We start from the raw sequence: 24,814 nt of genomic DNA, 5'->3' as shown, positions 1-24,814 counted from the left end.
GGTTCCCCAGGTCCCACGTTAGCCAGATGCACAAGGGGGCGCACGCATCTGGAGTTCGTTTGCAGAGGCTGGAAGCCCTGGCGCACCCATTCTCTCTCTCTCCCTCTATCTGTCTTTCTCTCTGTGTCTGTCGCTCTCAAATAAATAAATAAAAAAATTAAAAAAAAATAAAATGCAAAAAAGAAAAAGAAAAAAAAAAAAAACATTAACAAGTTGGGCATGGTGGTGTACTTGGGAGGCAGAGGTAGGAGGATCACCATGAGGTCGAGGCCACACTGAGACTATAGTGAATTCCAGGTCAGCCTGGACTAGAGTGAAACTCTACCTCGAAAAAAAAAAAGAAAAGAATAAAATGTTAGGTTGGATATAAACTTTATTATTAGTTCTGTTAATAGGTTAAAGATGCTGAAGACAACCCATTGCATTTTGCTTAGATTTAGAAAGGAATTTATGTTGCTAGATGTCTTTTGACTAGAGGTACCCCTGCCCCCAGGAGAGGAGGATGTTTGGAAATGTATTGTAGTTGAACTAATGAATGCCATGTTGCTGTTAGCATTAGAAATTTATGAACCAAGAAAATGATAAATTGTGTCTGATTTGAGAAACTGCTGGAAGCAAGTGAATAAACTAAAAAACTTGCCATCAACATATGTTAAGTAGTCATTTTGTTATATTGCAGAAAATAAGAAAAGGTAATGGACATTTAAGCACGTTCAGTCAATGACAGTTCTTTTAAGAATACTGTTACAGCCAAAGCTGTATTCTTTTCTTTTCTTATTTTATTTTATTTTTGTTTGTTTGCAAGCAGAGAGAGTTAGAAGAGAGGCAGATAGAGAATGGGCACACCAGGGCCTCCAGCTCCTGCAAATGAACTTCATATGCATGCACCAGTTTTTGTATCTGGCTTTACATGGGTACTAGGGAATCTAACCTTGGTCGTTAGGCTTTGCGGGCAAGCGCCTTAACTTACTCTCGCCCCTCAATGATAATTTTATAAAACTATGTTAGCACGTAAACATTCAACAGATTTCTATGACCATAAACTACACCATGTTTTATTTTATTTTTTTTACCATGTCTTTTTTGATTTATGTTTTGTTCACCTGCAGTTTTTTTTTTTTTTTTTTTAATCAAAGACTCATTCTTCCCTAGAAATTGTTTGAAGTTAACTTTTTGGTGGCATATTTGAAAATGTTTCAGAATGGGAGCTGATACTCTTTATAGAATACTTATACAACTTCCATTGCCCTAGAGCTTATTAGTTGGTTCTGGTTCACTCTTTTATTAAGTAGCCTCGCTGTTCAAAACAAAGATTCCATTCTAGATTCTTTATATTTTTATGCATTTGCAAGAACATTAAGATAGGAAGGAGGCAGAATTTCTTAGGTTAGTTCAGTTTTTTAATGTAATGCAGGAAGCTCAGGGGATGCTCACGAACTGACGTGGTAGCAGATGGGCAACCTGATGTTCTGTAAAGATGGTGTGGTTCGTTTTGATTACGGACACTGCAGTCTGTGAAATGAAGATAGGGAGTGACAATCCATCCTACAGACTCCACTAACCATGTGTGTTGTGGAAAGGCCAAGAACAACTTTGATGGACATTGTAGTAGAGATGACTGGAACCACTTTTAGTTTTCCACACAGACCCAGGCAGAGCAACAGTCTTTGAACAATGTCTTTGAACATTGAGGCCAAATGGTATAGATACTGTTATCATAGTTTTCTACTTTGAATTACAGTTGATCTCAGGAATGTAAACTGGAATGTAATAGTAGAGAGACAGACTTAATACTCTTCAAAAACCAGAGTGGAGATTTATTTTCTTCTGTCATTTAAATAACTACCCAGATGTACTCTACAGGATTGATTCTTAAGGTTTTGTTTTTTTTTTTTTTTGAGGTAGGGTGTTGCTGTAGCCCAGGCTGACCTGGAATTCACTATGTAATGTCAGGGTAGCCTCGAACTCATAGTGATCTTCCTACCTCTGCCTCTTGAGTGCTGGTATTAAAGGCATGTGCCACTATGCCTGGCTAAATTTTTATTTGAACTGTTTTTCTTCATGCATGTGTGTGTGTGTGTGTATGTGTGTGTGTGTGTGTGTGCACGCACACACACACATTGGAGTTCGAGACAGAGTCTTGCTGTGTATCTACCCTTGACTGCCTTCAAACTCATGGAGATCCTCCTTGTCTCATCCTCCTGACTATTGGGATTATAGGTGTGTGCTACCATTCCCCTGCTCTGATAGATTACTGCTTGGGTATCTATTTTTGTTTTGTTGTTGTTTGTGATAGAGTCTTGGTCTATTGTCTGACTAGCCTAGAACTTGCTGTGTATACCAGGCCTGCCGGGACTGACACTTCCTGGACTCTGTTTCTCAGCTGCTGGGATTATAGCTGTGTGCCACTATCTTTTAACTTTTTGTTTCCCTCTCTTTCTTTCTTTTCTTTCTGAGGCCCTTGCTCACACTAGCCTAGGAAATTCACTATGTAGTCCCAGGCTGGGCTCCAACTCAGAGCAATCCTCCTACCCTTGCCTCCCAAATGCTGGGATTAAAGGCGTGTGCCACCACATCTGCCTACAGAGAATGGGCGCACCAGGGCCTCTAGCTGCTGCAAACAACACTTCAGATGCATGTGCCACTTAGTGCATCTGGCTTTATATGGGTACTAGGGAATCATACTCGGGTCGTTAGGATTTACAGGCAAGCTCCTTAACTGCTGAGCCGTCTCTCCAGCTTGTTATCTTTTATTTTCTCTCCCACTGAGAATGTGTCTGTTTTCCTTAGTAAATTGTACTTCATTTCAGAAGTCAAGTTAACTATAGGAAAAGATGTCTTTTTCATTTAACCCCTTAGAATATACCTAGAACCTTAGATATAGGAGTCATTTAAGAATGGCATTATTATTGTTATCTTACTATTTTTGCTCAAGTTACATTTGCCTCCTCCTTTTCTTGCTTTGGATAAATCTTGCTTTTGGATAAATCCTAGATATAGAAGGTTGTTTTTTGTTTTGTGGCTTTAGATAAGAAACGTAAGATTAAATGCTTTGAAGATATTTATTGCTTAAAACAAAGTTAGCTGAATTCATTTTTTCCTAGGTTTTTTTCTTTTTCTTTTTTGGCTTGTGTGTATGTAATATGTGTGTGTGTGTGTGTGTGGTATGTGCACATGTGTGCCCTTGTAGTGCCCCAGGCACTTGACTGAGGTGGTTGGAGCAAAGCATTGAGTATCCCCATTCGTTTATTTATTTGAGCCAAAGCCTTGGAACTTGCTGCTTTTCATAACCTTGGGAGATTCCTTGCTCTCTGCTCCCCTTTGTGGGACTGAGATTATTGGTGTGTGTGGTCACACCCACCTGTTAATGTAGGTTCTGGAAATTTTCCCACCTCAGGCCCTCATGCTTGTGCAGGAAGCACGCTTGACCTCTGAGCCATCTCTCCAGCCCTAGAATGAGTTTTGATAGTTCTGCTTTGTAAATTAGTAATCGGTTTTTCAAGTTAGGGTTTCACTCTGGTATTGGGATTAAAGGTGTGTGCCTCCATGCCTGGCTGAATTTTTGTTTCTGATGTGCCTGCCTTTTCCCTTTCTATAAAAACCTATGGTAAGGAGCTGGGGAGATTGCTCAGTGGTTAAGGACAGTTTTTTATAAGGGTGGTGAACTGAGTTTGATCTTCTTCAATACCCAAATAAAGCCAGACACAACGTGGCACAAATGTCTGAAATCCCAATGCACTGTGGTAAGGCAAGGCAGAGATGAAGCTTACAGCATCATTAGTAAAAAAGATTATTCAAAGGAGTAGATGGAGGGTAGAAATGCCACAGGCTGTCTTCTGACCTCACATGTCACTGTAAAAGTGTACACCCAAACACATGCACACATCTACATATACAAATAATAAAAATAGCAAAAAAAAACCAAAAAAACCCTATGGTAAAAGTGGAGTGTTGGCCCACCACCTGCAATCCTTGTCCTGTGGGAAACTGAGAGTGGAGAATCAGTAGGGCTTGCCAGTGAGCCAGTCTGACTAAAAATGGCAGCCCCAAGCTCAGGAATACTTGTCTCTTGGTGCATGCCTTTAAGCCCAGTACTCAGGAGGCCAAGATAGGAGGATCACTGAGAGTTCAAGGCCAGCCTCAGACTACATAGTGAATTTCAAGTCAGCGTGGGCTAAAGCAAGACCCTACTTCAAAAAAAAAAAGGGGGGGTTGCTGGGGAGATGGCTTAGTGATTAAGGCTTGCAAAGCCAAAGAATCCTGGTTTGATTGTCCAGGATCTACGTTAGCCAGATGCACAGGAGGTGCATGCATCTGGAGTTTGTTTGCAGTGGCTAGAGGCCCGGAGGCGCCCATTCTCTGTCTCTGTCTCTGTCTCTCTCTCTCTCTCTCTCTCTCTCCTTCTTTCTCTCAAGTAAATAAATAAAACAAAAACAAAAAACAAAACTCTTATCTCAAGGAAATAATACAGAAGAATGGTGGAGAAAAGGACACTGAAACTCTCTTCTGGCCTTGGCAGGTGTACTCATGGATATATGCTATACATGCACACATCACACACACACCACATCACATATGTGCAAAATGAACAAATGAAAAATAAACAAGTGTGGTAAAATTATGAATTCTAAGCACTCGGGAAGCAGAGGTAGGAGGATTGCTGTGAGTTTGAGGCTACCCTGAGACTACAGAGTGAATACTAGGTCAGCCTGGGATACAGTGAGACCCTACCTCAAAAAACCTAGAATTTATAGTTTTTGTTTTCCAAGGTAGGGTCTCACTCTAGCCCACACTGACTGGGAACTCACAATGTACTCTCAGGGTGGCCTTGAACTCACGACAATCATCCTACTTCTGCCTCCTGAGTGCTGAGATTAAAGGTTTGCACAACCACGCCCATCTTTTTTTTTTTTTTTCCTGGTTTTTTGAGGTAGGGTTTCACACTAGCCCAGGTGGCCTCGAACTCAGCGATCCTCCTTCCTCTGCCTCCCAAGTGCTGGGATTAAAGGTGTGCACTACCATGCCTGGTTGGTTTTATCTTTTTTTAAAAAAATACTTTTATTTGAGAGCACCAAGGGTCTTTTGCCACTGCAAATGAAATGTACTACTTTGTGCATCTGGCTTTATGTGGGTACTGGGGAAATGAACCAAGGCCATCAAGTAAGCACCTTTAACAACTGAGTTATTTCCCCAGTCCATGTGTGTGTGCTCCTTCCTTTTCCTTTTCCTTCCCTTCCCTTCTCTCTCTTTATTTTTTAAAATATTTATTTATTTGACAGAGAAAGAGGGAGAGAGAGAAAGAATGGGCATACCAGGGCCTCCAGCCACTGCAAATGAACTCCATACATGTGCACCCTCTTGTGCATCTGGCTAACGTGAGTCCCAGGGAATTGAATCAAGGTCCTATGGCTTTGCAGGCAAACACCTTAACCACTAAGCCATCCCTCCACCCCTTTCCTATCTTCCCTCTTTCCTTCCTTCCTTTCATTTTTTTCTTTCTTTCCTCCTTTTCTTCCTTCCTTTCTTTTAGTTTTCTGAGGTAGGGTCTTGCTCTAGTTCAGGCTGACCTGGAATTCACTACATAGTTTCAGGGTAGCCTTGAACTCATGGTGACCTCTTACTTCTGCTTCCCAACTGCTGAGATCAAAGGCATGTGCCACCACACCTGTCTACAGAGAGAATGGTTGCATCAGGGCCTCTAGTCACTGCAAATAAGACTCCATTATGCATGTGCCACTTAGTGCATCTGGGTTTATGTGGATTTTGGGGAATCCAACTCAGGTCATTAGGTTTTATAGGCAAGCTCCTTAACTGCTGTTATATTTTATTTTATTTTCCACTGAGAACATTTCTGTTTTCCTTAGTAAGTTGTACTTCATTGCAGGAGTCAAGTTAAGTTTAGGAAAAGATAACTTTTTCATTTAAACCCTTAGAATATACCTAGAATTTAGATCAAGGAGTCCTTTTTTTTTTTTTTTTTTTTAATTTGGCTTTCGAGGTAGAGTTTCATTCTAGCCCAGGCTGACCTGGAATTCACTATGTAGTCTCAGGGTGGCCTTGAATTCACAGCAATCCTTCTACCTCTGCCTCCCAAGTGCTGGGATTAAAGGTGTGCACCACCACACTGGGCTTTAAGGAGTCATTGTAAGATGGCATTATTATTGTTATTATTATTATTACTAGTAGTATTTTGGCTTTTCAAGGTAGGGTCTTACTCAAGCTCTGGTTGACCTGGAATTCACTCTGTAGCCTCAGGGTGGCCTTGAACTCCCAGTGATCCTTCTATCTCAGCTTCCCAAGTGTTGGGATTAAAGGCATGTGCCACCATGCCTGACTATTTTATTATTTTTGCTCATTACATTTGCCCCTTCTCTTCTTGTTTTGGATAAATCTTAGATACAGAAGGGTTTTTGTTTTGTATTTTTCTTTTCTTTTCTTTTTTTTTTTTGGCTTGGTATGGTGGCATTCATCTTTATGAGTGAGAGAACAAGGTGTGGGGGTGGAGATAGATAGATATATAGAGAGATTGACATGCTAGAGCCTCCAGACACTGCAATCAAACTCTAGATGGATGCCCCCCCTTGTGTGTCTGGCTTACGTTTGATTTGGAGAGTCCAACATGAGTCCTTAGGCTTCGCACACAAGCTCCTTAACACTAAGCCATGCCTCCAGCCCTGCTTTGTTTTTGTGAAGAAATGCGTCACAATTCTGCTGGTTTTCTATTTTCTCTAAGGCTAGATTAGTGTCAACACCTGAGGTGGTGCTCTTAGGTATGGCATAGATAGGAATTCAAGGTTAATTTTTTTACAGTATTTATTTGTGTGTGTGTATGTGTTTATGTGACTGCCACAGCATGCACGTTGAAGTCATAGGACAATTTTGGGGTCAATTTCTGTAGTTCTGCCTCTGTTTTCACTCTCTTGTTCTTTGTTGCTCTACCTGAGCTACTAGGAAATTCTCCTGTCTCCACCTACCATCTCACCACATGACAGATGCTGGGATTACAGAAGCCCAATATGGCCTCTGGCTTTTTACCTGTGTTCTGGGGATGGAATTTGGGTATTCCATCTAAAGTGCCAGCACTTTATCCACTGAGAGGCATTTCCCCAGCCCCCAGGTGGGATTTTGATCTTTCCAGATAAGACAGCAGTCTTCATGGCTTTGTTCATTGTCTTCTCTCCATTGATACTGTACCTTTTCTAAATGTTAGATTGGAAATTTAAGTATTTAGTTAAATGCTACCTTTGCGTAGACATAATCCTGTGTAATAATTTAGCATTACTGAAAGGTGGTCACATGATTTAACTGTTACAAACTGACTTCTTCAGTAGCACTCCTGTTTTGCAGAAGTAGGATTGTCTTGAATATTTGTCTAAGCTGTTTTGCAAAGGTGTGTAAAAGGGAAGCATACAATGTGGTATTCTCCTAATGTAATATGTAGTATTCACATACATGGCAGGTTATATTTTGAGAAGATGGCTATGGCAACATCTCCTAGCCCACAGGCTTCTTAAAATAGGCTTTAACATTTTCTCATTGATAAGTGTAATGTATGGTCCCTCTCCTTGAATCTGAATAGTCTTGACTTAGTATAACTGACACTATGTTTTAATTTTTTAAAATTAGGGATAATCAACATGATATATGTTGATTTTTTTTTTTCAAGTCATAGTCTCTAGCCCAGACTGATGTGGAACTCATTCTGTAGTACCAAGTTGGCCTCGAACTCACAGTGATCCTCGTCTCCTGAGTGCTGGGATTAAAGGCGTGTGTCACTATGCTCGGCTATATGTTGATTCTTTTTTTTGAGGCAAGCCCAGTAGACTTTTTTTTTTTTTTTTTTTTTAATGAGAGGGGGTGGTGAGAGAGTTGGCATGCCAGGACCTTCAGCAACTGCACTTGAACTTCAGATGTGCGTGACCTTGCGCACTTGTGTCACTGTGTGTCTGTTTTATGTGGAGCCTTAGGCTTTGCAGGCAAGCGGCTTCACCACTAGCTCTAGCCCAGGCTGACATGGAATTCACTGTGTAGTCTCAGGGTGGCCTTGAACTCACAGCACTCCTCCTACCTCTGCCTCCCGACTGCTGGGATTAAAGCATGTGCCACCATGCCTGGTTGTCTCTATGTTGGTTCTTATTCTGACTATGTTGGATCTTACTATATAGCCCAAGCTGGCGTGGAACTCACAGTCCTCCTGCCTTAGTCTCCAGAGTGGTGGGATTATAGTTTTGTGTTTTTTTCTTCTGTGCTCAGCTTCTATCACTTTTGTTTAATATTTTCTGTGAATTTGAATATTTATTTATTTATTTTGATTTTTCAAGGTAGGGTTTCACTCTAGCCCAGGCTGACCTGAGAGTCACTATGTAGTCTTAGGGTGGCCTTGAACTCACGGTGCTCCCCCTACCTCTGCCTCCTGAGTGCTGGGATTAAAGGTGTGTGCCACCATGCCTGGCTTTGAATATTTATTTTAAAATTATTCATACTTTTTTTTTTGCTGGGAGTGCATGTATGATGTGTGTTGCAGTCATGCATGTGGCACACTCATGTATGGAAATCAGAGGACCAGTCCTTGCTTTCCTCCTCATTTTGAGGCAGGGCTGCCTTGTTCACCTGGCTAGGTGGTTTTTATGTGGGGTTTGCAGCTCTGAAGTCACACAGCTAGCACTTTATCTACCGAGTCATTTCTCTAGTCCCTGCTTATTTTTTCTTTTTAAAACTTGAACTTTCTGGGCTGGAGAGATGGCTTAGCGGTTAAGCGCTTGCCTGTGAAGCCTAAGGACCCCGGTTCAAGGCTCGATTCCCCAGGACCCACATTAGCCAGATGCACAAGGGGGCGCACGCATCTGGAGTTCGTTTGCAGTGGCTGGAGGCCCTGGTGCACCCATTCTCTCTCTCTCTCTCTCTCCCTCTCTCTACCTCTTTCTGTCTGTTGCTCTCAAATAAATAAGTAAAAATAAACAACAACAACAAAACGGTTAAAAAAAAGTGTGGGCCACCAAGCCCAACAGAGTGGCCCAGCCAATTAAAAAAAAACTTGAACTTTCTTACCATTGTCCTCATTTTTCTCAATCCTGCTCACTTTTGTTCCCTGAATCTTTTCTTTGGTCCTGTACCTTATTTTTGGTGAAAGAGTTCTTAAATCGAAACCCTGTTGAACTTTCTTCCTTGTCTTCTATTACCTGAAAATGAAATTAAGTGGGGTAGCACTGGATTGTGCATCTCTAGGTTTCTTTTTCAGAATGTCAGCATTTTCATTGTGGATATATTATGTCTCTGAACACTGGACAATTTAGGACTTTTAAATCAGATTTAGGGGCTGGAGAGTTGGCTTAGCAGTTAAAGTGTTTGCCTATGAAGCCAAAGGATCCAGGTTTGATTTCCTCAGGACCCACGTAAGCCAGATACTCAAAGGACACATGCATCTGGAGTTTCTTTGCACTGGTTACAGGCTCTGGCGTGCTCATTCTGTCTCTGTCTCTCTTCTTTCTCTCTCTCTACTTGCAAATAAATAAATAAAAATAAAAATTATTTTAGTTTTCAGTAGCTTCTAGATCTGAATCAGTGGGAAAAAATTTCTACCTTCCTTCATACTTCCTTTTTTTTTTCAATTTTTTAAATTAACAACTTCCATGATTGTAAACATATCCCATGGTAATGCCCTCCCTCCTCCCACTTACCCCTTTGAAACTCTACTCTCCATCATATCCCCTCCCCCTCTCAATCAGTCTTTCTTTTATTTTGATGTTGTGATCTTTTCCTCCTATTATGATGGTCTTGTGGAAGTAGTGTCAGGCACTGTGGATATCCTGGCTATTTGTGTCTGGAGGAGCACGTTGTAAGGAGTTCTACCCTTCCTTTGGCTCTTACATTCTTTCCACCACCTCTCCAACAATAGACCCTGAACCTTGGAAGGTGTGATAGTGATATTGCAGTGTTGAGCACTCCTGTCACTTCTTTCTAGCACCATGATGCCTTCTGAGTCATCCCAAGGTCACTACCATCTGAAAAGAGAAGATTCTCTACCAAAAGTAAGGGTAGTGCCAGGCGTGGTGGTGCATGCCTTTAATCCCAGCACTTGGGAGGCAGAGGTAGGAGGATCTCGATGAGTTCAAGGCCACCCTGAGACTACAGAGTGAATTCCAGGTCAGCCTGGGCTACACTGAGACCCTACCTCTAAAAAAAAAAAAAAAAAAAGTGAGAGTAGCATTAATATATGGGTATGAGCATTAAGAGAAGTGCTTACTGGGCAGTTTGATAAGCATAGTATATGCATTTAGCCAGACAGCAGCAGACATTACATCCCTAGGGCTCATGACTACCCCGTTTTAAGTTTTCAGTATCAGGGATATATTCCCTCCCATGGAGCGGGCCTTCAGTCCAATTAGAGGGCAGTTGGTTTCTACCATGACAGATGTGCCACTATTGTACCAGTTGGCTCATTTGGGCTGGCTGGCAAAGTTTAAGGCTTTCAGTGTCCACTGTTGATTATCTTCACTGGTGATTTCTCTTTCTCCCATTGAACTGCATGAAGAATGGCTTTTTTCAGTTTTCTGTCAGTTGGTCTACATGGAGGAAGTTATCAGCTCAGTTCCAGCAGGATTTCTCAGTGGCCTTGCAGCCCAAGCATGTTTCACACTTTCTTGAGAATAATTCTAAGAGTAACTCCTTGAAAATCCAAAACTGATTACTAACATATTTTTCACTCTCCTGTATGTTCCTTCTAACTTTTTTCCCCATACTTTTCTTTCTTCCAGTTCCCACATTTTACTTTACATCCTCTCAAACTGTAGTCCAACCATTTCTGATGTTTCCTTCCCTTCCTGCTTTTGGACATGTTCTTTCTGTTTTTTCTGGTTTTTTGTTTTGTTTTGTTTTGTTTTTGCTTTTAAAACTTAGTCTTACATAGTTCAGGTAACCTTGAACTCCTGATCCTCTTGCTTTTACCTCCCAAGTGCAAGGATTGCAAATCTATAAAACCAACCAACCAATCAAACAAACAAACAAAAAAAGCACTCAATTTTTTTTTATATCTAGTTTTGTGTGGTGGCTGCATCAAACTCTACCTCCCAAGTGCAAGGATTGCAAATCTATAAAACCAACCAACCAACCAAACAAACAAGAAAGCACTCAGGTTTTTTTTTTTTTTTTTTTTTTTAAATCTAGTTTTGTGTGGTGGCTGCATCAAACTCAGGGCTTTGTGCATGCTACTGACGTGCTTCCCCAGGACGAGAGTAGGCCTTTCTGTGTGGCCCTGGCTGTCCAGGAATTTTCTGTCTAGACCTGACTGGCCTTGTACTTTATTTAGCCAATCCTCTTCCCTCTCACTTCCAAGTACTGGGATTACAGGTATGTGCCACCATGCCAGGCTCTGTTGATTTTTTGATTTTGTAGTATAAGAACTGCTACTTTCCAAGATTCTTCCCTTATAATCCCTTCATGTGTGTTCTCCCTGAACTCATTTATACCCTGTAAACTCCTTATTACTTTCTTTTTTATAAGTTTATTTTTATTTATTTGAAAAAGGAAGTAGAGAGAGGGAGAGAATGGGCACACCAGGGCCTCCTGCTGCTGCAAACAAACTCCAGATGCATTTGCCATGTTGTACATCTGGTTTATGTGGGTCCTGGGGTATCAAACTGGGTCCTTTGGCTTCACAGGCAAGTGCCTTAAGTGCTGAGCCATCTCTCTAGCCCCAAATCCTTATTTTCTGGTTTTTTTTTTTTTTTTTTTTTTTTTTTTTTTTGAGGTAGAGTTTCACTCTAGCTCAGGCTGTCCTGGAATTAACTATGTAGCCTCAGGGTGGCCTCGAAATCACTGCAATTCTCCTACTTTTGCCTCCTGAGTGCTGGGATTAAAGGTATGCACCACCATGCCTGGGCTTCATTTTGGATTTTTGAGGTAGGGTTTTGCTCTAGGCCAGGCTGACCTGGAATGCACTATCTAGTCTCAGGGTGGCCTTGAATTTACAGAGATCCTGTGACCTCTGCCTCCCAAATACTGGGGTTAAAGGCATGTGCCACTGCCGGAGCCTGCCAGCTGAAAGGGCTTGAGCCTGATGGGGAGTGAGGATTAAGGAAAGACAGAAGAAAGACTGAAAGCATGGACCCTAGTCCAGGGCTGAAGCAAGGCCTCAAGCCAGGACTGAAGACATGGTTTATTTCACAGCATTCCTTTTTATATCTTTTTACGAACAGTTTTTCCATGGACAAAGATTTTATGAGCTTTACAAATTCCTTATCAAAAAACCTTCCAGAGTTTTTGCATTTCAATCATTTCTCAGTACAAAGGACCAGCCAAATGGCTGAAGATACCTAATCTTGCTTACAGGTAGGCTGCTATGGTTATGCTGCCAGACGGCTTCCTGGCTTCCCGACACTGAAGATACACAATCTTACTTACAGGAAGGCTGCTATAGTTTTGGTAATGTCTTGCGGCCAGAAGCCCAGGGCTATGGATACAAGTCCAGCCAAAATGGCTCTGGACATGCCATGATGCCTGGTTTCCTTATTACTTTCTGTAGACTTGCATCATTATATTAACATGCATTTTAAATCCCTGTGCCCCACTCCTCTAGTGCTTGTTGTATTGGTTGGGGCTAGGGGCACTGGGCATCAGTACTCTAAATGTTCTTCAGGTGATTCCAGTTGTGTGGCAGGGTTAAAAACTGAGTAGTGGGGCTGGAGAGATGGCTTAGCGGTTAAGCGCTTGCCTGTGAAGCCTAAGGACCCCGGTTCGAGGCTCGGTTCCCCAGGTCCCACGTTAGCCAGATGCACAAGGGGGCGCACGCGTCTGGAGTTCGTTTGCAGAGGCTGGAAGCCCTGGCGCGCCCATTCCCTCTCTCTCCCTCTACCTGTCTTTCTCTCTGTGTCTGTCTCTCTCAAATAAATAAATAAAATAAAAATAAAATATTTAAAAAAAACAAAAAAACAAAAAAAACAAAAACTGAGTAGTGGTATTTATTTCACAGTGTATGCATACTTTTTTTTATTTTTAATTTTTTTTTTTTTTAATTTGAGAGCGACAGACACAGAGAGAAAGACAGATAGAGGGAGAGAGAGGGAATGGGCGCGCCAGGGCTTCCAGCCTCTGCAAACGAACTCCAGACGCGTGCGCCGTGGGACCTGGGGAACCGAGCCTCGAACCAGGGTCCTTAGGCTTCACAGGCAAGCGCTTAACCGCTAAGCCATCTCTCCAGCCCGTATGCATACTTTAAAACAAAAGGAACTAGATTAAAGATACAACAGTGCTGGGCTTGGAATAAACACTCAGGTATTATTGTCATAGTTTAAAGTTTAAAAACAGATCATTGAGTTCTGGGTGACTTTAATCCAACTTTCATTAATACAGGATAATTTGTAGATAAGTATAGTAAATATAGGAAATAAATGTACTTACACTTTGAGTAAATACCAGGTCTAGATCATCCTGTAGCTAGTAAATGCAGCAAGATGACCAGATTGAACCTTTGATCTTTTTTTAATTCCTCGTGCTAGGCCTCGTGCATGCTAAGCACAAGGTTTACCCCTGAGCTATACTCCTAGCCAGAACCTTTGATCCTCTCTCAATTAATCTCTCCCTCTGTCTCTCTCTCTCTCTCTCTCTCTCTGTGTATGTTGAGACAGAGTATTGCTATATAGCCTACTATATAAACCCCTGGTTTGCTCCTTTTGCGTAGTATTAATGGCTTTTGGCAAAACTTTTTGTTGTTTCTTATTTTGTGGTACTTAGAATGAACCCAGGGCCTTGTGTATGCCAGGCACACACTGAAGTACATCCTACAACCTCCATTTTTTTTTTTGAGACAAGGGCTGATATAAACCAGGTTGATCTAGAATTTACTACATAGCTAGCAGGAACATTGAATTTTGAATCCTCCAGCGTCCGCTCCCAGGTCTCCCTCTTACAGGTGTGCATCACCATATCAGCTTTCTTGCAGTACTTTGTGCATGCTAGGAAAGTATTGTAACAAGCAACCTACCTCCTTAACTTTCAGAACTGTTTTTCTTTGTTTTAGATATTTTATTTTTATTTATTAGAGTCAGAGAGAGAGAGACAGACAGACAGACAGACAGCAAGAGAGAGAATGGGCACACCAGGGCTTCCAGCCACTGTAAATGAACTCCAGACGAATGTAACCCCTTGTGCATCTGGCTAATGTGGGTCCTGGGGAATTGAACCTGGGTCCTTTGGCTTTGCAGGCAAGTACCTTAACTGCTAAGCCATTCCTCTAGCCCTCTTTTCCCCGCCCCCCCATTCCTCATTTTCATAGCTTCTATTTCTCTTCCTAGGAGTAAAAAGGTACAGAGTAAATTCTTATTATTGTTGGACCTTCTCAAACACTGTCTAAATTATTTATTTTTCCTGGCTGTGACAAAATACCTGACAAGCTACCTAAGGGAGGAAGGGGTTTATTTTGGTTTTTGCTTTCAAGTGATTACCTACCATTATGGTTGGAGGTGACAGGAGCAGCTCTTTTCCTGGTGGTGGGAGTGTGAGGCTGCTTATTCTTATCTGGACAGGCAGGAAGCAGTGCATGAGACAGGAAACAACCAGGAATATTGCATCCCTATTGGCTCACCAGTGATTTCATTACTTACTTATTTATTTTTGAGAGAGAGAGAGAGAATGAGAATGGGTATGCTAGGTTCTCCAAGCACTGCAGACAGACTCCAGGTTCATGCACCACTTTGTGATCTTCTTGTATATGGGTTCTGGGGAATTGAACTCCAGTCGTTAGCCTTTGTAGGCAAGCGCTTTAACCACTGGGCTATCTCTCAAGCTCTAGATCCTACCTTCTGTAGTTTCTACAACCTCTCATAAATAGTGTAAAACATTTGGGAGCCAAATTTTCAACATGAGCCTGTGTGTGTGGAGGGGGTCGCATTTCACATTCAAACCACAATAGTATCATTTATTGGTCATTCATTTTTTTTAGTCTTTATTAAGTCTTTTATCATATATTATCTCATTAAGTCCTTATACTCAGACTGGGAAGCCAATTGCATTTTACCATATTACACAAGAGTAAGTCAAAGCATAGAGATACTCTAGTGATTTGCCCATGTCCTTAGAGGTAGTAAGTGGTACAGTAAGTGGTACTCATATTGTCCTAGCTAGTAAGTGGTAGTGGCTAGATTTAGAGGTATGTATATTGTGTGTACGTATGCATGTGTGTGTGTGTATGTATATATATATAAGTATGTATATATATACTTATATATGTATATATATGCATATATATACATATATATATGTTTTTATTTATTTATTTGTACGAAGAGAAAGAATGAATGGGCACACCAGGGCCTTTAGCCACTGCAAACGACCTCCAGATGCATGAACCACCATAAGCATCTGGCTTATATGGGTTCTGGGGAATCAAACCTGGGTCCTTAGGCTTCACAGACAAGCACCGTAACCACTAAGCCATCTCTCCAGCCCTTTATGTATATTTGTTGTCCCATTAACATTTGTCCAGAGTTTGCCATCTGCAACTGATATGCCACATTGAGACTACTTTTTTTGTTTTTTTGAGGTAAGGTCTCACTCTAGCTCAGGCTGACCTGGAATTCACTATGCAGTCTCAGGGTGGCCTTGAACTCAGTGATCCTCCTACCTCTGCCTCCCAAGTGCAAAAGGCATGCTTCACCATGACCGGCCCTACATGTTATTTTTAAAGTTAGTTTTTAACATTTTTAAAATACAGAGATTGTACCAAAAATTCATATTGGGCTGGAGAGATGACTTAGCGGTTAAGCGCTTGCCTGTGAAGCTTAAGGACCCTGGTTCGAGGCTCAATTCCCCAGGACCCATGTTAGCCAGATGCACAAGGGGCCGCACGCGTGTGGAGTTTGTTTGCAGTGGCTGGAGGCCCTGGAGCGCCCATTCTCTCTATCTGCCTCTTTCTCTCTGTCTGTCGCTCTCAAATAAATAAATAAAAATGAACAAAAAAATTAAAAAAAAATTCATATTCCTCATTCACACATTGCAGTAAATTACTGAAATGTAGTAGTAGCTTAAATGTATAAGGGACATTTTCCCTTCCCCCCCTTTCCCTTCTCTTTCTCTTTATGTTCCCTTCCTTTCCCTCCCTTCCTTCTTCCTCTTTCCTTCATTCTCTTCTCTCCTCCTTTTCTTCTTTTTTGCTTTGTTTTTTTCAAGGTAGAGTCTCGCTGTAGCCCAGGCTGACCTGGAATTCACTATGTAGTCTCAAGTTGGCTTGGAACTCACAACAGTTCTCCTGAGGGCTGAGATTAAAGGCATGTGCCACAATGCCTGGTTTTTCTAATCTTTTCTTTAAAAAATATATATATATTTTTCCCTCCCTGGGAAGGAGTTCCTCTTTCCTAGAATTAGGGTTTAAATCTGATCCTGGCATTTTGATTGGTTAAGCTCAGCCCTCAAACTTGACCTCTTCTGAGCCAGCCCCCTGAGTCCACACCAGTCAACTCTCTCTCACACTCATTGAGTCTGAGAGTGAAGCCCACTGGAATAGATTATAAAGAGATGCTTATAAGTAGATGTTAATCTCTTCTGACACCTGAAGCCCCAGGTCCATGCTCTATTAAGTTTCCTTTATCTCAGCCCAGCTGGGCTGAGATGGGTGGGGGAGGGGACCCTTATTCACATGAGTATGGGCTCCCTACTCCTTCTGCCTTCCACATGGTGGGAGTGCTCTGTATTTCTTTCTTTTATGAAATCTCTCTAAACCTTAAGAATATTTATTAGGGGGGCGGTGATGGAGAGATGGTTTGGCTGTTAAAGGCCCTTCCTTGCAATGCCTGGATGGCCCAGGTTCGATTTCCCCAGTACCTACTTAAAGCCAGACGCACAAAGTGATACATGCATCTGGAGTTTGTTTGCAGGGGCTAGAGATCCTTGTGCACCCATTCTCTCTCTCTTGTCTTTCTCTTTCTCTCTCTTTTTCTCTTTGTGTTTGGAAATAAATAAATGAATAAATAAATAATTTTATTTGCAAGTATATATAGGTGGCTGCATTGGGGGCTTCTTGCTGCTGTAAAGAAGCTCTAGATGGGGGGGGAGGGTATTACCATGGGATATTTTTTTATAACCATGGAAAATGTTAATAAAAATTAAATTAAAAAAAGAAGCTCTAGATGTATGTGCTACTTTGTGCATCTGGCTTTACATGTAGGGAATTGAATCCTGGGCCAACAAGCTTTGCAAGCAAGCACCTTTAACTGCTGAACCATCTTCCCACCCTCCCTCCCTTCTGCAGTGTTTCACTCTAGCCCAGGCTGCCCTGGAACTCACTTTATAATCCAGACTGGCCTCCAACTCATGGTGATCCTCCTACCTCAGATTCTCAGATGATGGGATTAAAGTGTGAGCCACCATGTCTGCCTCCCCTCCCCTCCCCTCCCCTCCCCTCCCCCCCCTTCCCCTCCCTCCTCTCCTAGTCAACCTGAACTAGAGTGAAACCCTGCTTCAGAAAACCAAGTAAATGAATAAAATAAAACAATAACATGAGCTGGAGAAATGGCTTAGCAGTTAAGTTTCTTGCCTGCAAAACCAAAGGACCCAGGTTTGATTCCCCAGGACCCATATAAGCCAGGTGCACAAGGTGGAGCATGCTTCTAGAGTTTGTTTATAGTGGCTAAAGGCCCTGGCATGTCCATTCTCTCTCTCTCTCTTTCTCTAATAAATAAAAAGAACAATAAATCAATGTAACACCCAATGTTATTGTATCCAATAGGTCTTTGTTAGAGTTATCTTTTATTTTGACTTGTGTGTGTATATGCGTGTGTCTGTCTGTATGTCTGTCTGCATCCCTCACCTCCATGATAATACCATCCTTCCCAGGGTAGGAACTTGGATATTCTTGGCTGCTACTCTCAGTCCATCTGCAAGGCCTCTTGACTTTTCTGACTGGATAGTACCCAGATTTAGCTCCTTTTCTTCATGCAGTAACATCTAATTTTTGCTTCCACATTTGTTTTCTCCTGGGCACTATTTTTTTCTTTTCTTTTTGATTTTTTGAGGTAGGGTCTCACTCTAGCCCAGGCTGACCTGGAAGTTACTCTGTAGCTGGCCTCAGTCCCACAGCAATTTCCCTACTTCCCTTCTAAGTGCTGGGATTAAAGCAGTGTACCACTATACCTGGCTTGTGCACTATTTTCTAGTGAGTTTTCTGAACTTTATTTACTTGTTTCAATTTTGCCCAAGTTTTTGTCTGAGTTGTAGCTCATTGTATCCCTTCCTTATTATGACAGAGCAGTCATTATAACTTGGTATTCTCCACTTCTAGGCTTATTATTTACTACCCCTACCTTGGTTATTTTGCTATAGTAGTACACAGTATATTGGTATATGTGCTATACTTTGAAACAATGCATTATCTCTGCCTGGCATGTGGTTATCCCTTTTACTTGATTTAAATGTCATGGGTCAGAGGAACCATTTCTGTGCCTCTGGTTGTGACTGTTGGATTGACACATACTATTTTTAAAAATATTTTTATTTACTTGCAAGGAGGGAGAGACAGGTTATGCTAGGGCTTCTTGTTGCTGCAAACTAACTCCAGACACATGTGTCACTTAGTGCGTATGGCTTTATGTGGGTACTAGGGAGTTGAACTCAAGCCAGCAGCCTTTGTGAGCAAGTGCCTTAACTATTGGGTCATCTCTCTAGCCCAAACACCTACTGTTGAAGGGAATTCACTGCTATCTTTGTAGATACAGATTGTGTATAAAGTAAAGAGAGTTGGAAATTCCTAAACTGAAGGAACAGGTCAGTAATTGTTTATACTGGCCATCTAAAATTTTTAGATTTTTGATACATATCTACCTTTCTGTGTATATATCTATGCATATATGTGTATATATATGCATGCATGTCTATGTGTGTGCACGGTATCATCCTCAGGAATGGTTTTGAGACAGAGCCTCTCATTGCCTTGGAACTCACTAATTTGGTTAATGTAGCTGGTTGGAAGTTCCAGGGATGCTCCTGTCTCTGCCTCCCCAGTACTGGGATTATAGGTCTATGTCACCAGCCTGACATTTTACATGGATATTATGGATTGAACTTAGGTCCTTATAGTTATAAGGCAAGTACTTTACCAACTGAGCTATCTTCTCAGCTACCTTAGATCTGCTTGTAAGTTGTTTTTTTTTTTTTTCCAAGGTAGGGTCTCACTCTAGCTCAGGCTGACCTGGAATTCACTATGTAGTCTCAGGGTGGCCTTAAACTTAGGGCGATCCTCCTACATCTGCCTCCCAAGTGCTAGGATTAAAAGAATCGCCACCACACCTTGTTTTCTTTGTAAAATAATTCTTGTCGGGCATGGTAGTACATGCCTTTAATCCCAGCACACGGGAGGCAGGGGTAGGAGGATCGCTGTGAGTTCAAGGCAACCCTGAGACTACCTAGTGAATTCCAGGTCAGCTTGGGCTAGAGCAAAACCCTACCTCAAAAAACCAAAATAATAATAATAGCTATTATTATTTCTCTTCCTCTCCCTTCCTCTCCTGTTAGTCAAGAGTCTTACTGGCCTAGAACTAGCTACTTAGTTTAGGATTATGTCAAAATCCATTCTCGTGGTTCAGCTTGCCACGTACTGTGCTGCCATGCCTGTCCTAAGACTTGGGTTTTGAAAGTGTTCATTTTCTTTCTGGTTTTTTACCCATCTTCTATCTCTTGATTGTAGTTACGGATGTAGAGCTGAAACGACTCAAAGATGCCTTCAAGAGGACCTGTGGACTTTCATATTACATGGGCCAGCACTGCTTCATCAGGGAGGTGCTTGGTGACGGAGTACCTCCTAAAGTTGCTGAGGTAATCTTTATGTTCTTGATTTTCCTTTCAGATAGTTGTTTACCAGTTTAAGCTCCCCGCCCCCCTTTTTGAGGTAGGGTCTCATTCATGCCCAGATTGATGTAGTCTCAGGCTAGCCTCAAACTCACAATGATCCTCCTACCTCTGCCTCCCAAGTGCTAGAATTAAAGGCATATGTCACCAATCTGGCCCCCTTTAAGAAAATATGTATGTATGTATGTGTATGTACACACACACATACACACACACACACGTTTTATTTATTCACATACTCATGTATGTAAGGGTGTGTGTGTGTATCATACAGATCATGCTTATGCAAGCCAGAGGACAACTTTTGGGGTCAGTTCTTGTCTTCTACTTTGTTTAAGGCAAAGTCTCCCATTGTTTCTACTCTAATAGTCTAGTTGGTCAAGGAGCTTTGGGGAAATTCTCCTGTCTTCCCCTTTCATCTCACCATCTGTGAGCTGGGATTACAGAAACCTACCACCGAGTCCAGCACTGATATAAAGTCTGGGGAAATGATCTTAGGTACTCATGCTTGCATGACAAGTGCCTTATCCATAAAAGCCATCTCCTCAGCCCTAATTCTTTTGTAATATCTTATTTTTATTTATTTATTTGACAGAGGTAGAGAGAGTGGCCTCCAGCCACTGCAAATGAACTCCAGACACATGCACCCCCTTGGACATCTGGCTTACATGGATCCTGGGGAATCAAACCTGGGTCCTTTGGCTTTGCAGGGAAACGCCTTAATTGCTAAGCCATCCCTTCAGCCCCTAATTCTTTTTTTTTTTTGGGGGGGGGTAGGGTTTCACTCTAGCCCAGGCTGACCTGGAATTCACTATGTAGTCTCAGGGTGGCCTCGAACTCACAGCGATACTCCTACCTCTGCCTCCCAAGTGCTGGGATTAAAGTCGTGCACCACCAGGCCCGGCCCCTAATTCTTTTTTAAAAAATGTTTTAATTCATTTATTTGAGAGAGAGAAAAAGAGGTAGATAAGAGAGAGAATGGATGCATCAGGGCCTCTAGCCATTGCAGGGAAACTCCAGATGCATGCACTACCTTATGCATCTAGCTTATGTGAGTACTGGGAATCGAACTTAGGTCCTTAGGCTTTGCAGGCAAGAGCCTTAACCACTAAGCCATCTCAACATCCATCAGCCCTAATTCTTTTCTATTTTCTTTTTTTGGTTTTTTGAGGTAGGGTCTCACTCTGGTCCAGGCTGACCTGGAATTAACTCTGTAGTCTCAGGGTGGCCTTGAACTCACGGCGATCCTCCTACCTCTGCCTTCCGAGTGCTGGGATTAAAGGCGTGCACCACCACGCCTGGCTCTATTTTCTTAATTTATTTTTTCTTGATAACTTCTATGATTGTAAATAATATCCCATGGTAGTTCCCTCCCTCCCCCGACTTTCCCCTTTGAAATTCCATTCTGCATCATATCCCCTCCCCCTCTCAGTCAGTCTCTCGTTTATTTTGATGTCATCATTTTTTCTTCCTATCTTTACTGTTACAGTTGGGATTGCATTGCTGGTAGAAATCACCCAAGCAAGAGCAGCTTGTGGGGAAAAAAAGGTTTATTTTGTCTTACAGGCTCGAGGGTAAGCTACATGGTGGCAGGGAAAATGATGGCATGAGCAGAGGGTGGACATCACCCCCTGGCCAACATAAGGTAGACAATAGCAACAGGAGAGCATTCCATACACTGGCAAGGGGACACTAGCTATAACACCCATAAGCCCACCCCAACAATGCACTCCCACCAGGAAGCGTTAAATTCCAAATATCTTCCAAATCTCCATCAGCTGGAAACCTAGCATTCAGAACATCTTAGTTTATGGGGGACATCTGAATCAAACCACCATAGTCAGGCACTGTGAGGTCATGGATATCCAGGCTATTTTGTGTCTGGAGGAGCATGTTGTAAGGAGTCCTACTCTTCCTTTGGCTCTTACATTCTTTCTGCCACCTCTTCCGCAATGGACCCTGAGCCTTGGAAGGTATGATAGAGATATTTTAGTGCTGAACACTCTGTTACTTCTTCTCAGCACCATGGTGCCTTCTGAGTCATCCCAAGGTCACTGCCATCTGAAAAGAGAAGTTTCTGTAACCAAAAGTGAGAGTGGCATTAATATAGGGGTATGAACATTAAGAGAAGTGCTTACTGCAGCCCTAATTCTTAATAAACTTTGTGTTTGTTTTCTTTAGACTGTCTTTCTTTTTTTTTTTTTTTGTTTTTTGTTTTTATTTTTGCTTTCTTGAGGTAGGGTTTCAATGCAGCTCAGGCTGACTTGGAATTCATTATGTAGTCTTAGGGTGGCCTTGAACTCATGGTGATTCTCCTACCTCTGTCTCCCAAGTGCTGGGATTAAAGGTATGCACTACCACGCATGGCTTCTTTTTTTATTTTTATTTTTTGTTTTTTTTTGAGGTAGGGTTTCACTCTACCCCAGGCTGACCTGGAATTCACTATGTAGTCTCGAACTCATGGTAATCCTCCTACCTCTGCCTCCCAAGTGCTGGGAATAGAAGTAGTAAGAAATGATGCTAAGACTATCACTTTATTTTTTTTTATTTTTATTTTTTTTGTGTTTTGAGGTAGGGTCTCACTCTAGCTCAGGCTCACTTTGTTGTCTCAGGTTGGTCTCGAACTCTCGGTGATCCTCCTACTTCTGCCTCCCGAGTGCTGGGATTAAAAGTGTGTGTTACCATGCCTGGCTTCATTTCTTACTACTTCTATTCTCCACAAAGAAATTTAATAACACAACATTTTCATGTAGTATTAATTTCTAATTTTTCTTGTTTTCACGTTCATTTATAAGTGGTTTTCACTATTTGAGAAAAATATGGTAGGCAAGTAAATTTATGGCAGCTATCCGTTAACAGTCTCTTTAACTAGAAACTTAAATCTGTCCAAGAATTGATTTCATTTCCCTCTGACAAGTATCATAACAATATTAATCTACTTTCTTTCATTTAGCTGCTTGGATAAGTTTTATTTATTTTATTTTTTGCATATGTTTGTTTGGTATGTATGTATGTTCATATATGTGTTGGGTCATGTGTGTGGGAAGGAGTACATGTTGGGAGGCCAGAAGTCAGTGTTTTATGATTTCTTCAATCTCTGTCCACTTTATTTTTTTTAAATTAAATTAAATTTTATATATATTGTAACTGGTTATGCTCTTTTATTCCTTCACCCCTGTTCACGTTTTCCTTAGATCCCTTTTCAGTGGGGTTATGGTATTCACTGTGGGATCATCAAGGCCTCAGTCAGTCCCTGTGAGGTAGAGGTAGGATCATCATGCCTCAGGGTATTTCTGCCCATTCTGTGACTCTTAGTCTTTCTGCTCCATTTTCTGTACTGTTCCTTGAGCCATGGAAAGCCTGTTGGGAAGTCTGATATAGTCTTGAGATATCTGTGGCCTCTGGATTTCTGCTTAAAAATTTTTAAATTATTATTTGTGTGTGTGTGTGTGTGTGTGTGTGTGAGAGAGAGAGAGAGAGAGAGAGAGAGAGAGAGAATGGGTGCACCAGGGCCTCTAGCTACTGCAAACAACTCCAGATGCATGTGCCAGCTTGTGCATCTGGCTTATGTGGGTACTGGGGAATCGAACCTAGGTTCTTTGGCTTTGCAGGCAAGTACCTTAACCACTAAGCCATCTCGCCAGCCCTGGATCGCTGCTTTGATTGATCATTGTGTCTTTATCACCTTGGAACTGGTTGTCAGGCTAGCAGTAAGAGCAATGTTCATGTTGCTACTTCCCCTGCAATTTCTTCTGGGCCCTGGCAGATGTGGTAGAGTTGGCATGTCTTGTGGTGGGCACTGGCTATCTTTTTGTCTTGTCAATGGATCTTGGTTCTCCTGTTTTCTCTGTCTTCTATAAAACAAAACAGATTCTCCAACCAAGAGTGAGAGCAGCTTGAGTTAAAGGGGTCATGCAAAGTTATTTTGAGAGACCTTTTGGTGTACAAGCCCACTCTTCTCCAGAGAGCAGTAGGGTTTCTCTCTGAAGTCTGTGAGTTTCCTGACCATGGGATTTGGTCTTGGCTTCCAGTACCAGATAATGAGTTCTTTCTCACTGAGTGGCCCTCATGTCCAGTCAGAGAGCAGTTGGTTACTTGTAGAGGCTGTGGGCCACTATTGCATAAGTATATACTTGTCCAGCTGGTTGACTTCATGGTCTGCGGGGTCCCCTGCTTGCTCATGCTATTGGTGATCAGTGTCTTCCAGCAGCTCCCATTGGGCTTTCCAGCACTGTGAAGGCTAGCCAGGAGGGAGCTAGTTTTTCCTTTTGATTCCAGCATGGTATTCCTATGTACTGTGCCCGCAGCTTGCCTGTCCAACTTACTTTATTTTCAGTTTTATTTATTGGAGAGAGAGGGAAAGAATGGGCATGCCAGGCCCTCTAGCCATTGCAAACAACCCCAGATGCATGTGCCACCTTGTGCATCTGGCTTACGTGGATACTGGGGAATCGAACCTGGGTCCTTGGGCTTTGCAGGCAAGTGCCTTAACTGCTAAGCCATCTTTCTAGCCACCACCTTATTTTTTGAGTCAGTGTCTCCTACTAAACCTGGAGTTCACATATGTGGCTAGAGTAGCTAGCCAGCAATCCCCAGCAATCTTTTGTTTCCACTGTGCTGGAATTAAAGGTACATGCCACTGTGCCTGGCTTTTATGTGGATGCTGGGCATCTGAACTCAGGTTTCTTTTGATTATCTGGAAAACACTACCTACTCAGTCATCTCCATGGCTTCCTGCCACATTGTTTCATTTTTAAAAAATATTATTTATTGGGCTGGAGAGAAGGCTTAGTGGTTAAGTGCTTGCCTGTGAAGCCTAAGGACCACAGTTTGAGGCTCAATTCCCCGGGTCCCACGTTAGCCAGATGAACAAGGGGTTGCATGTGTCTGGGGTTCACATGCAGTGGCTGGAGGCCCTGGTGCACCCATCCTCTCTCTCTCTCTATCTGCCTCTTTCTTTGTCTTTCGCTCTCAAATAAATAAA

At 42.1% G+C, this 24,814-nt stretch overlaps 1 protein-coding gene across 2 annotated transcripts in view; it reads left to right on the top strand.

Moving 5' to 3' along the window:
• The window catches only part of Usp32 (ubiquitin specific peptidase 32), a 203,785-nt gene that overhangs the window by 27,750 nt on the left and 151,221 nt on the right, over positions 1–24,814 (top strand). For both annotated transcript variants that reach the window (XM_045158505.1, XM_045158504.1), the window contains exon 2: positions 19,670–19,797. In XM_045158505.1, the coding sequence (XP_045014440.1) occupies positions 19,670–19,797 (128 nt within the window). The remainder of the gene's footprint in view (positions 1–19,669; positions 19,798–24,814) is intronic.

This window comes from Jaculus jaculus, chromosome 9, assembly GCF_020740685.1.
Source record: "Jaculus jaculus isolate mJacJac1 chromosome 9, mJacJac1.mat.Y.cur, whole genome shotgun sequence".
NCBI classification, from domain to species: Eukaryota; Metazoa; Chordata; class Mammalia; order Rodentia; family Dipodidae; genus Jaculus; species Jaculus jaculus.
This window is presented reverse-complemented; position numbering and strand designations above follow the sequence as displayed.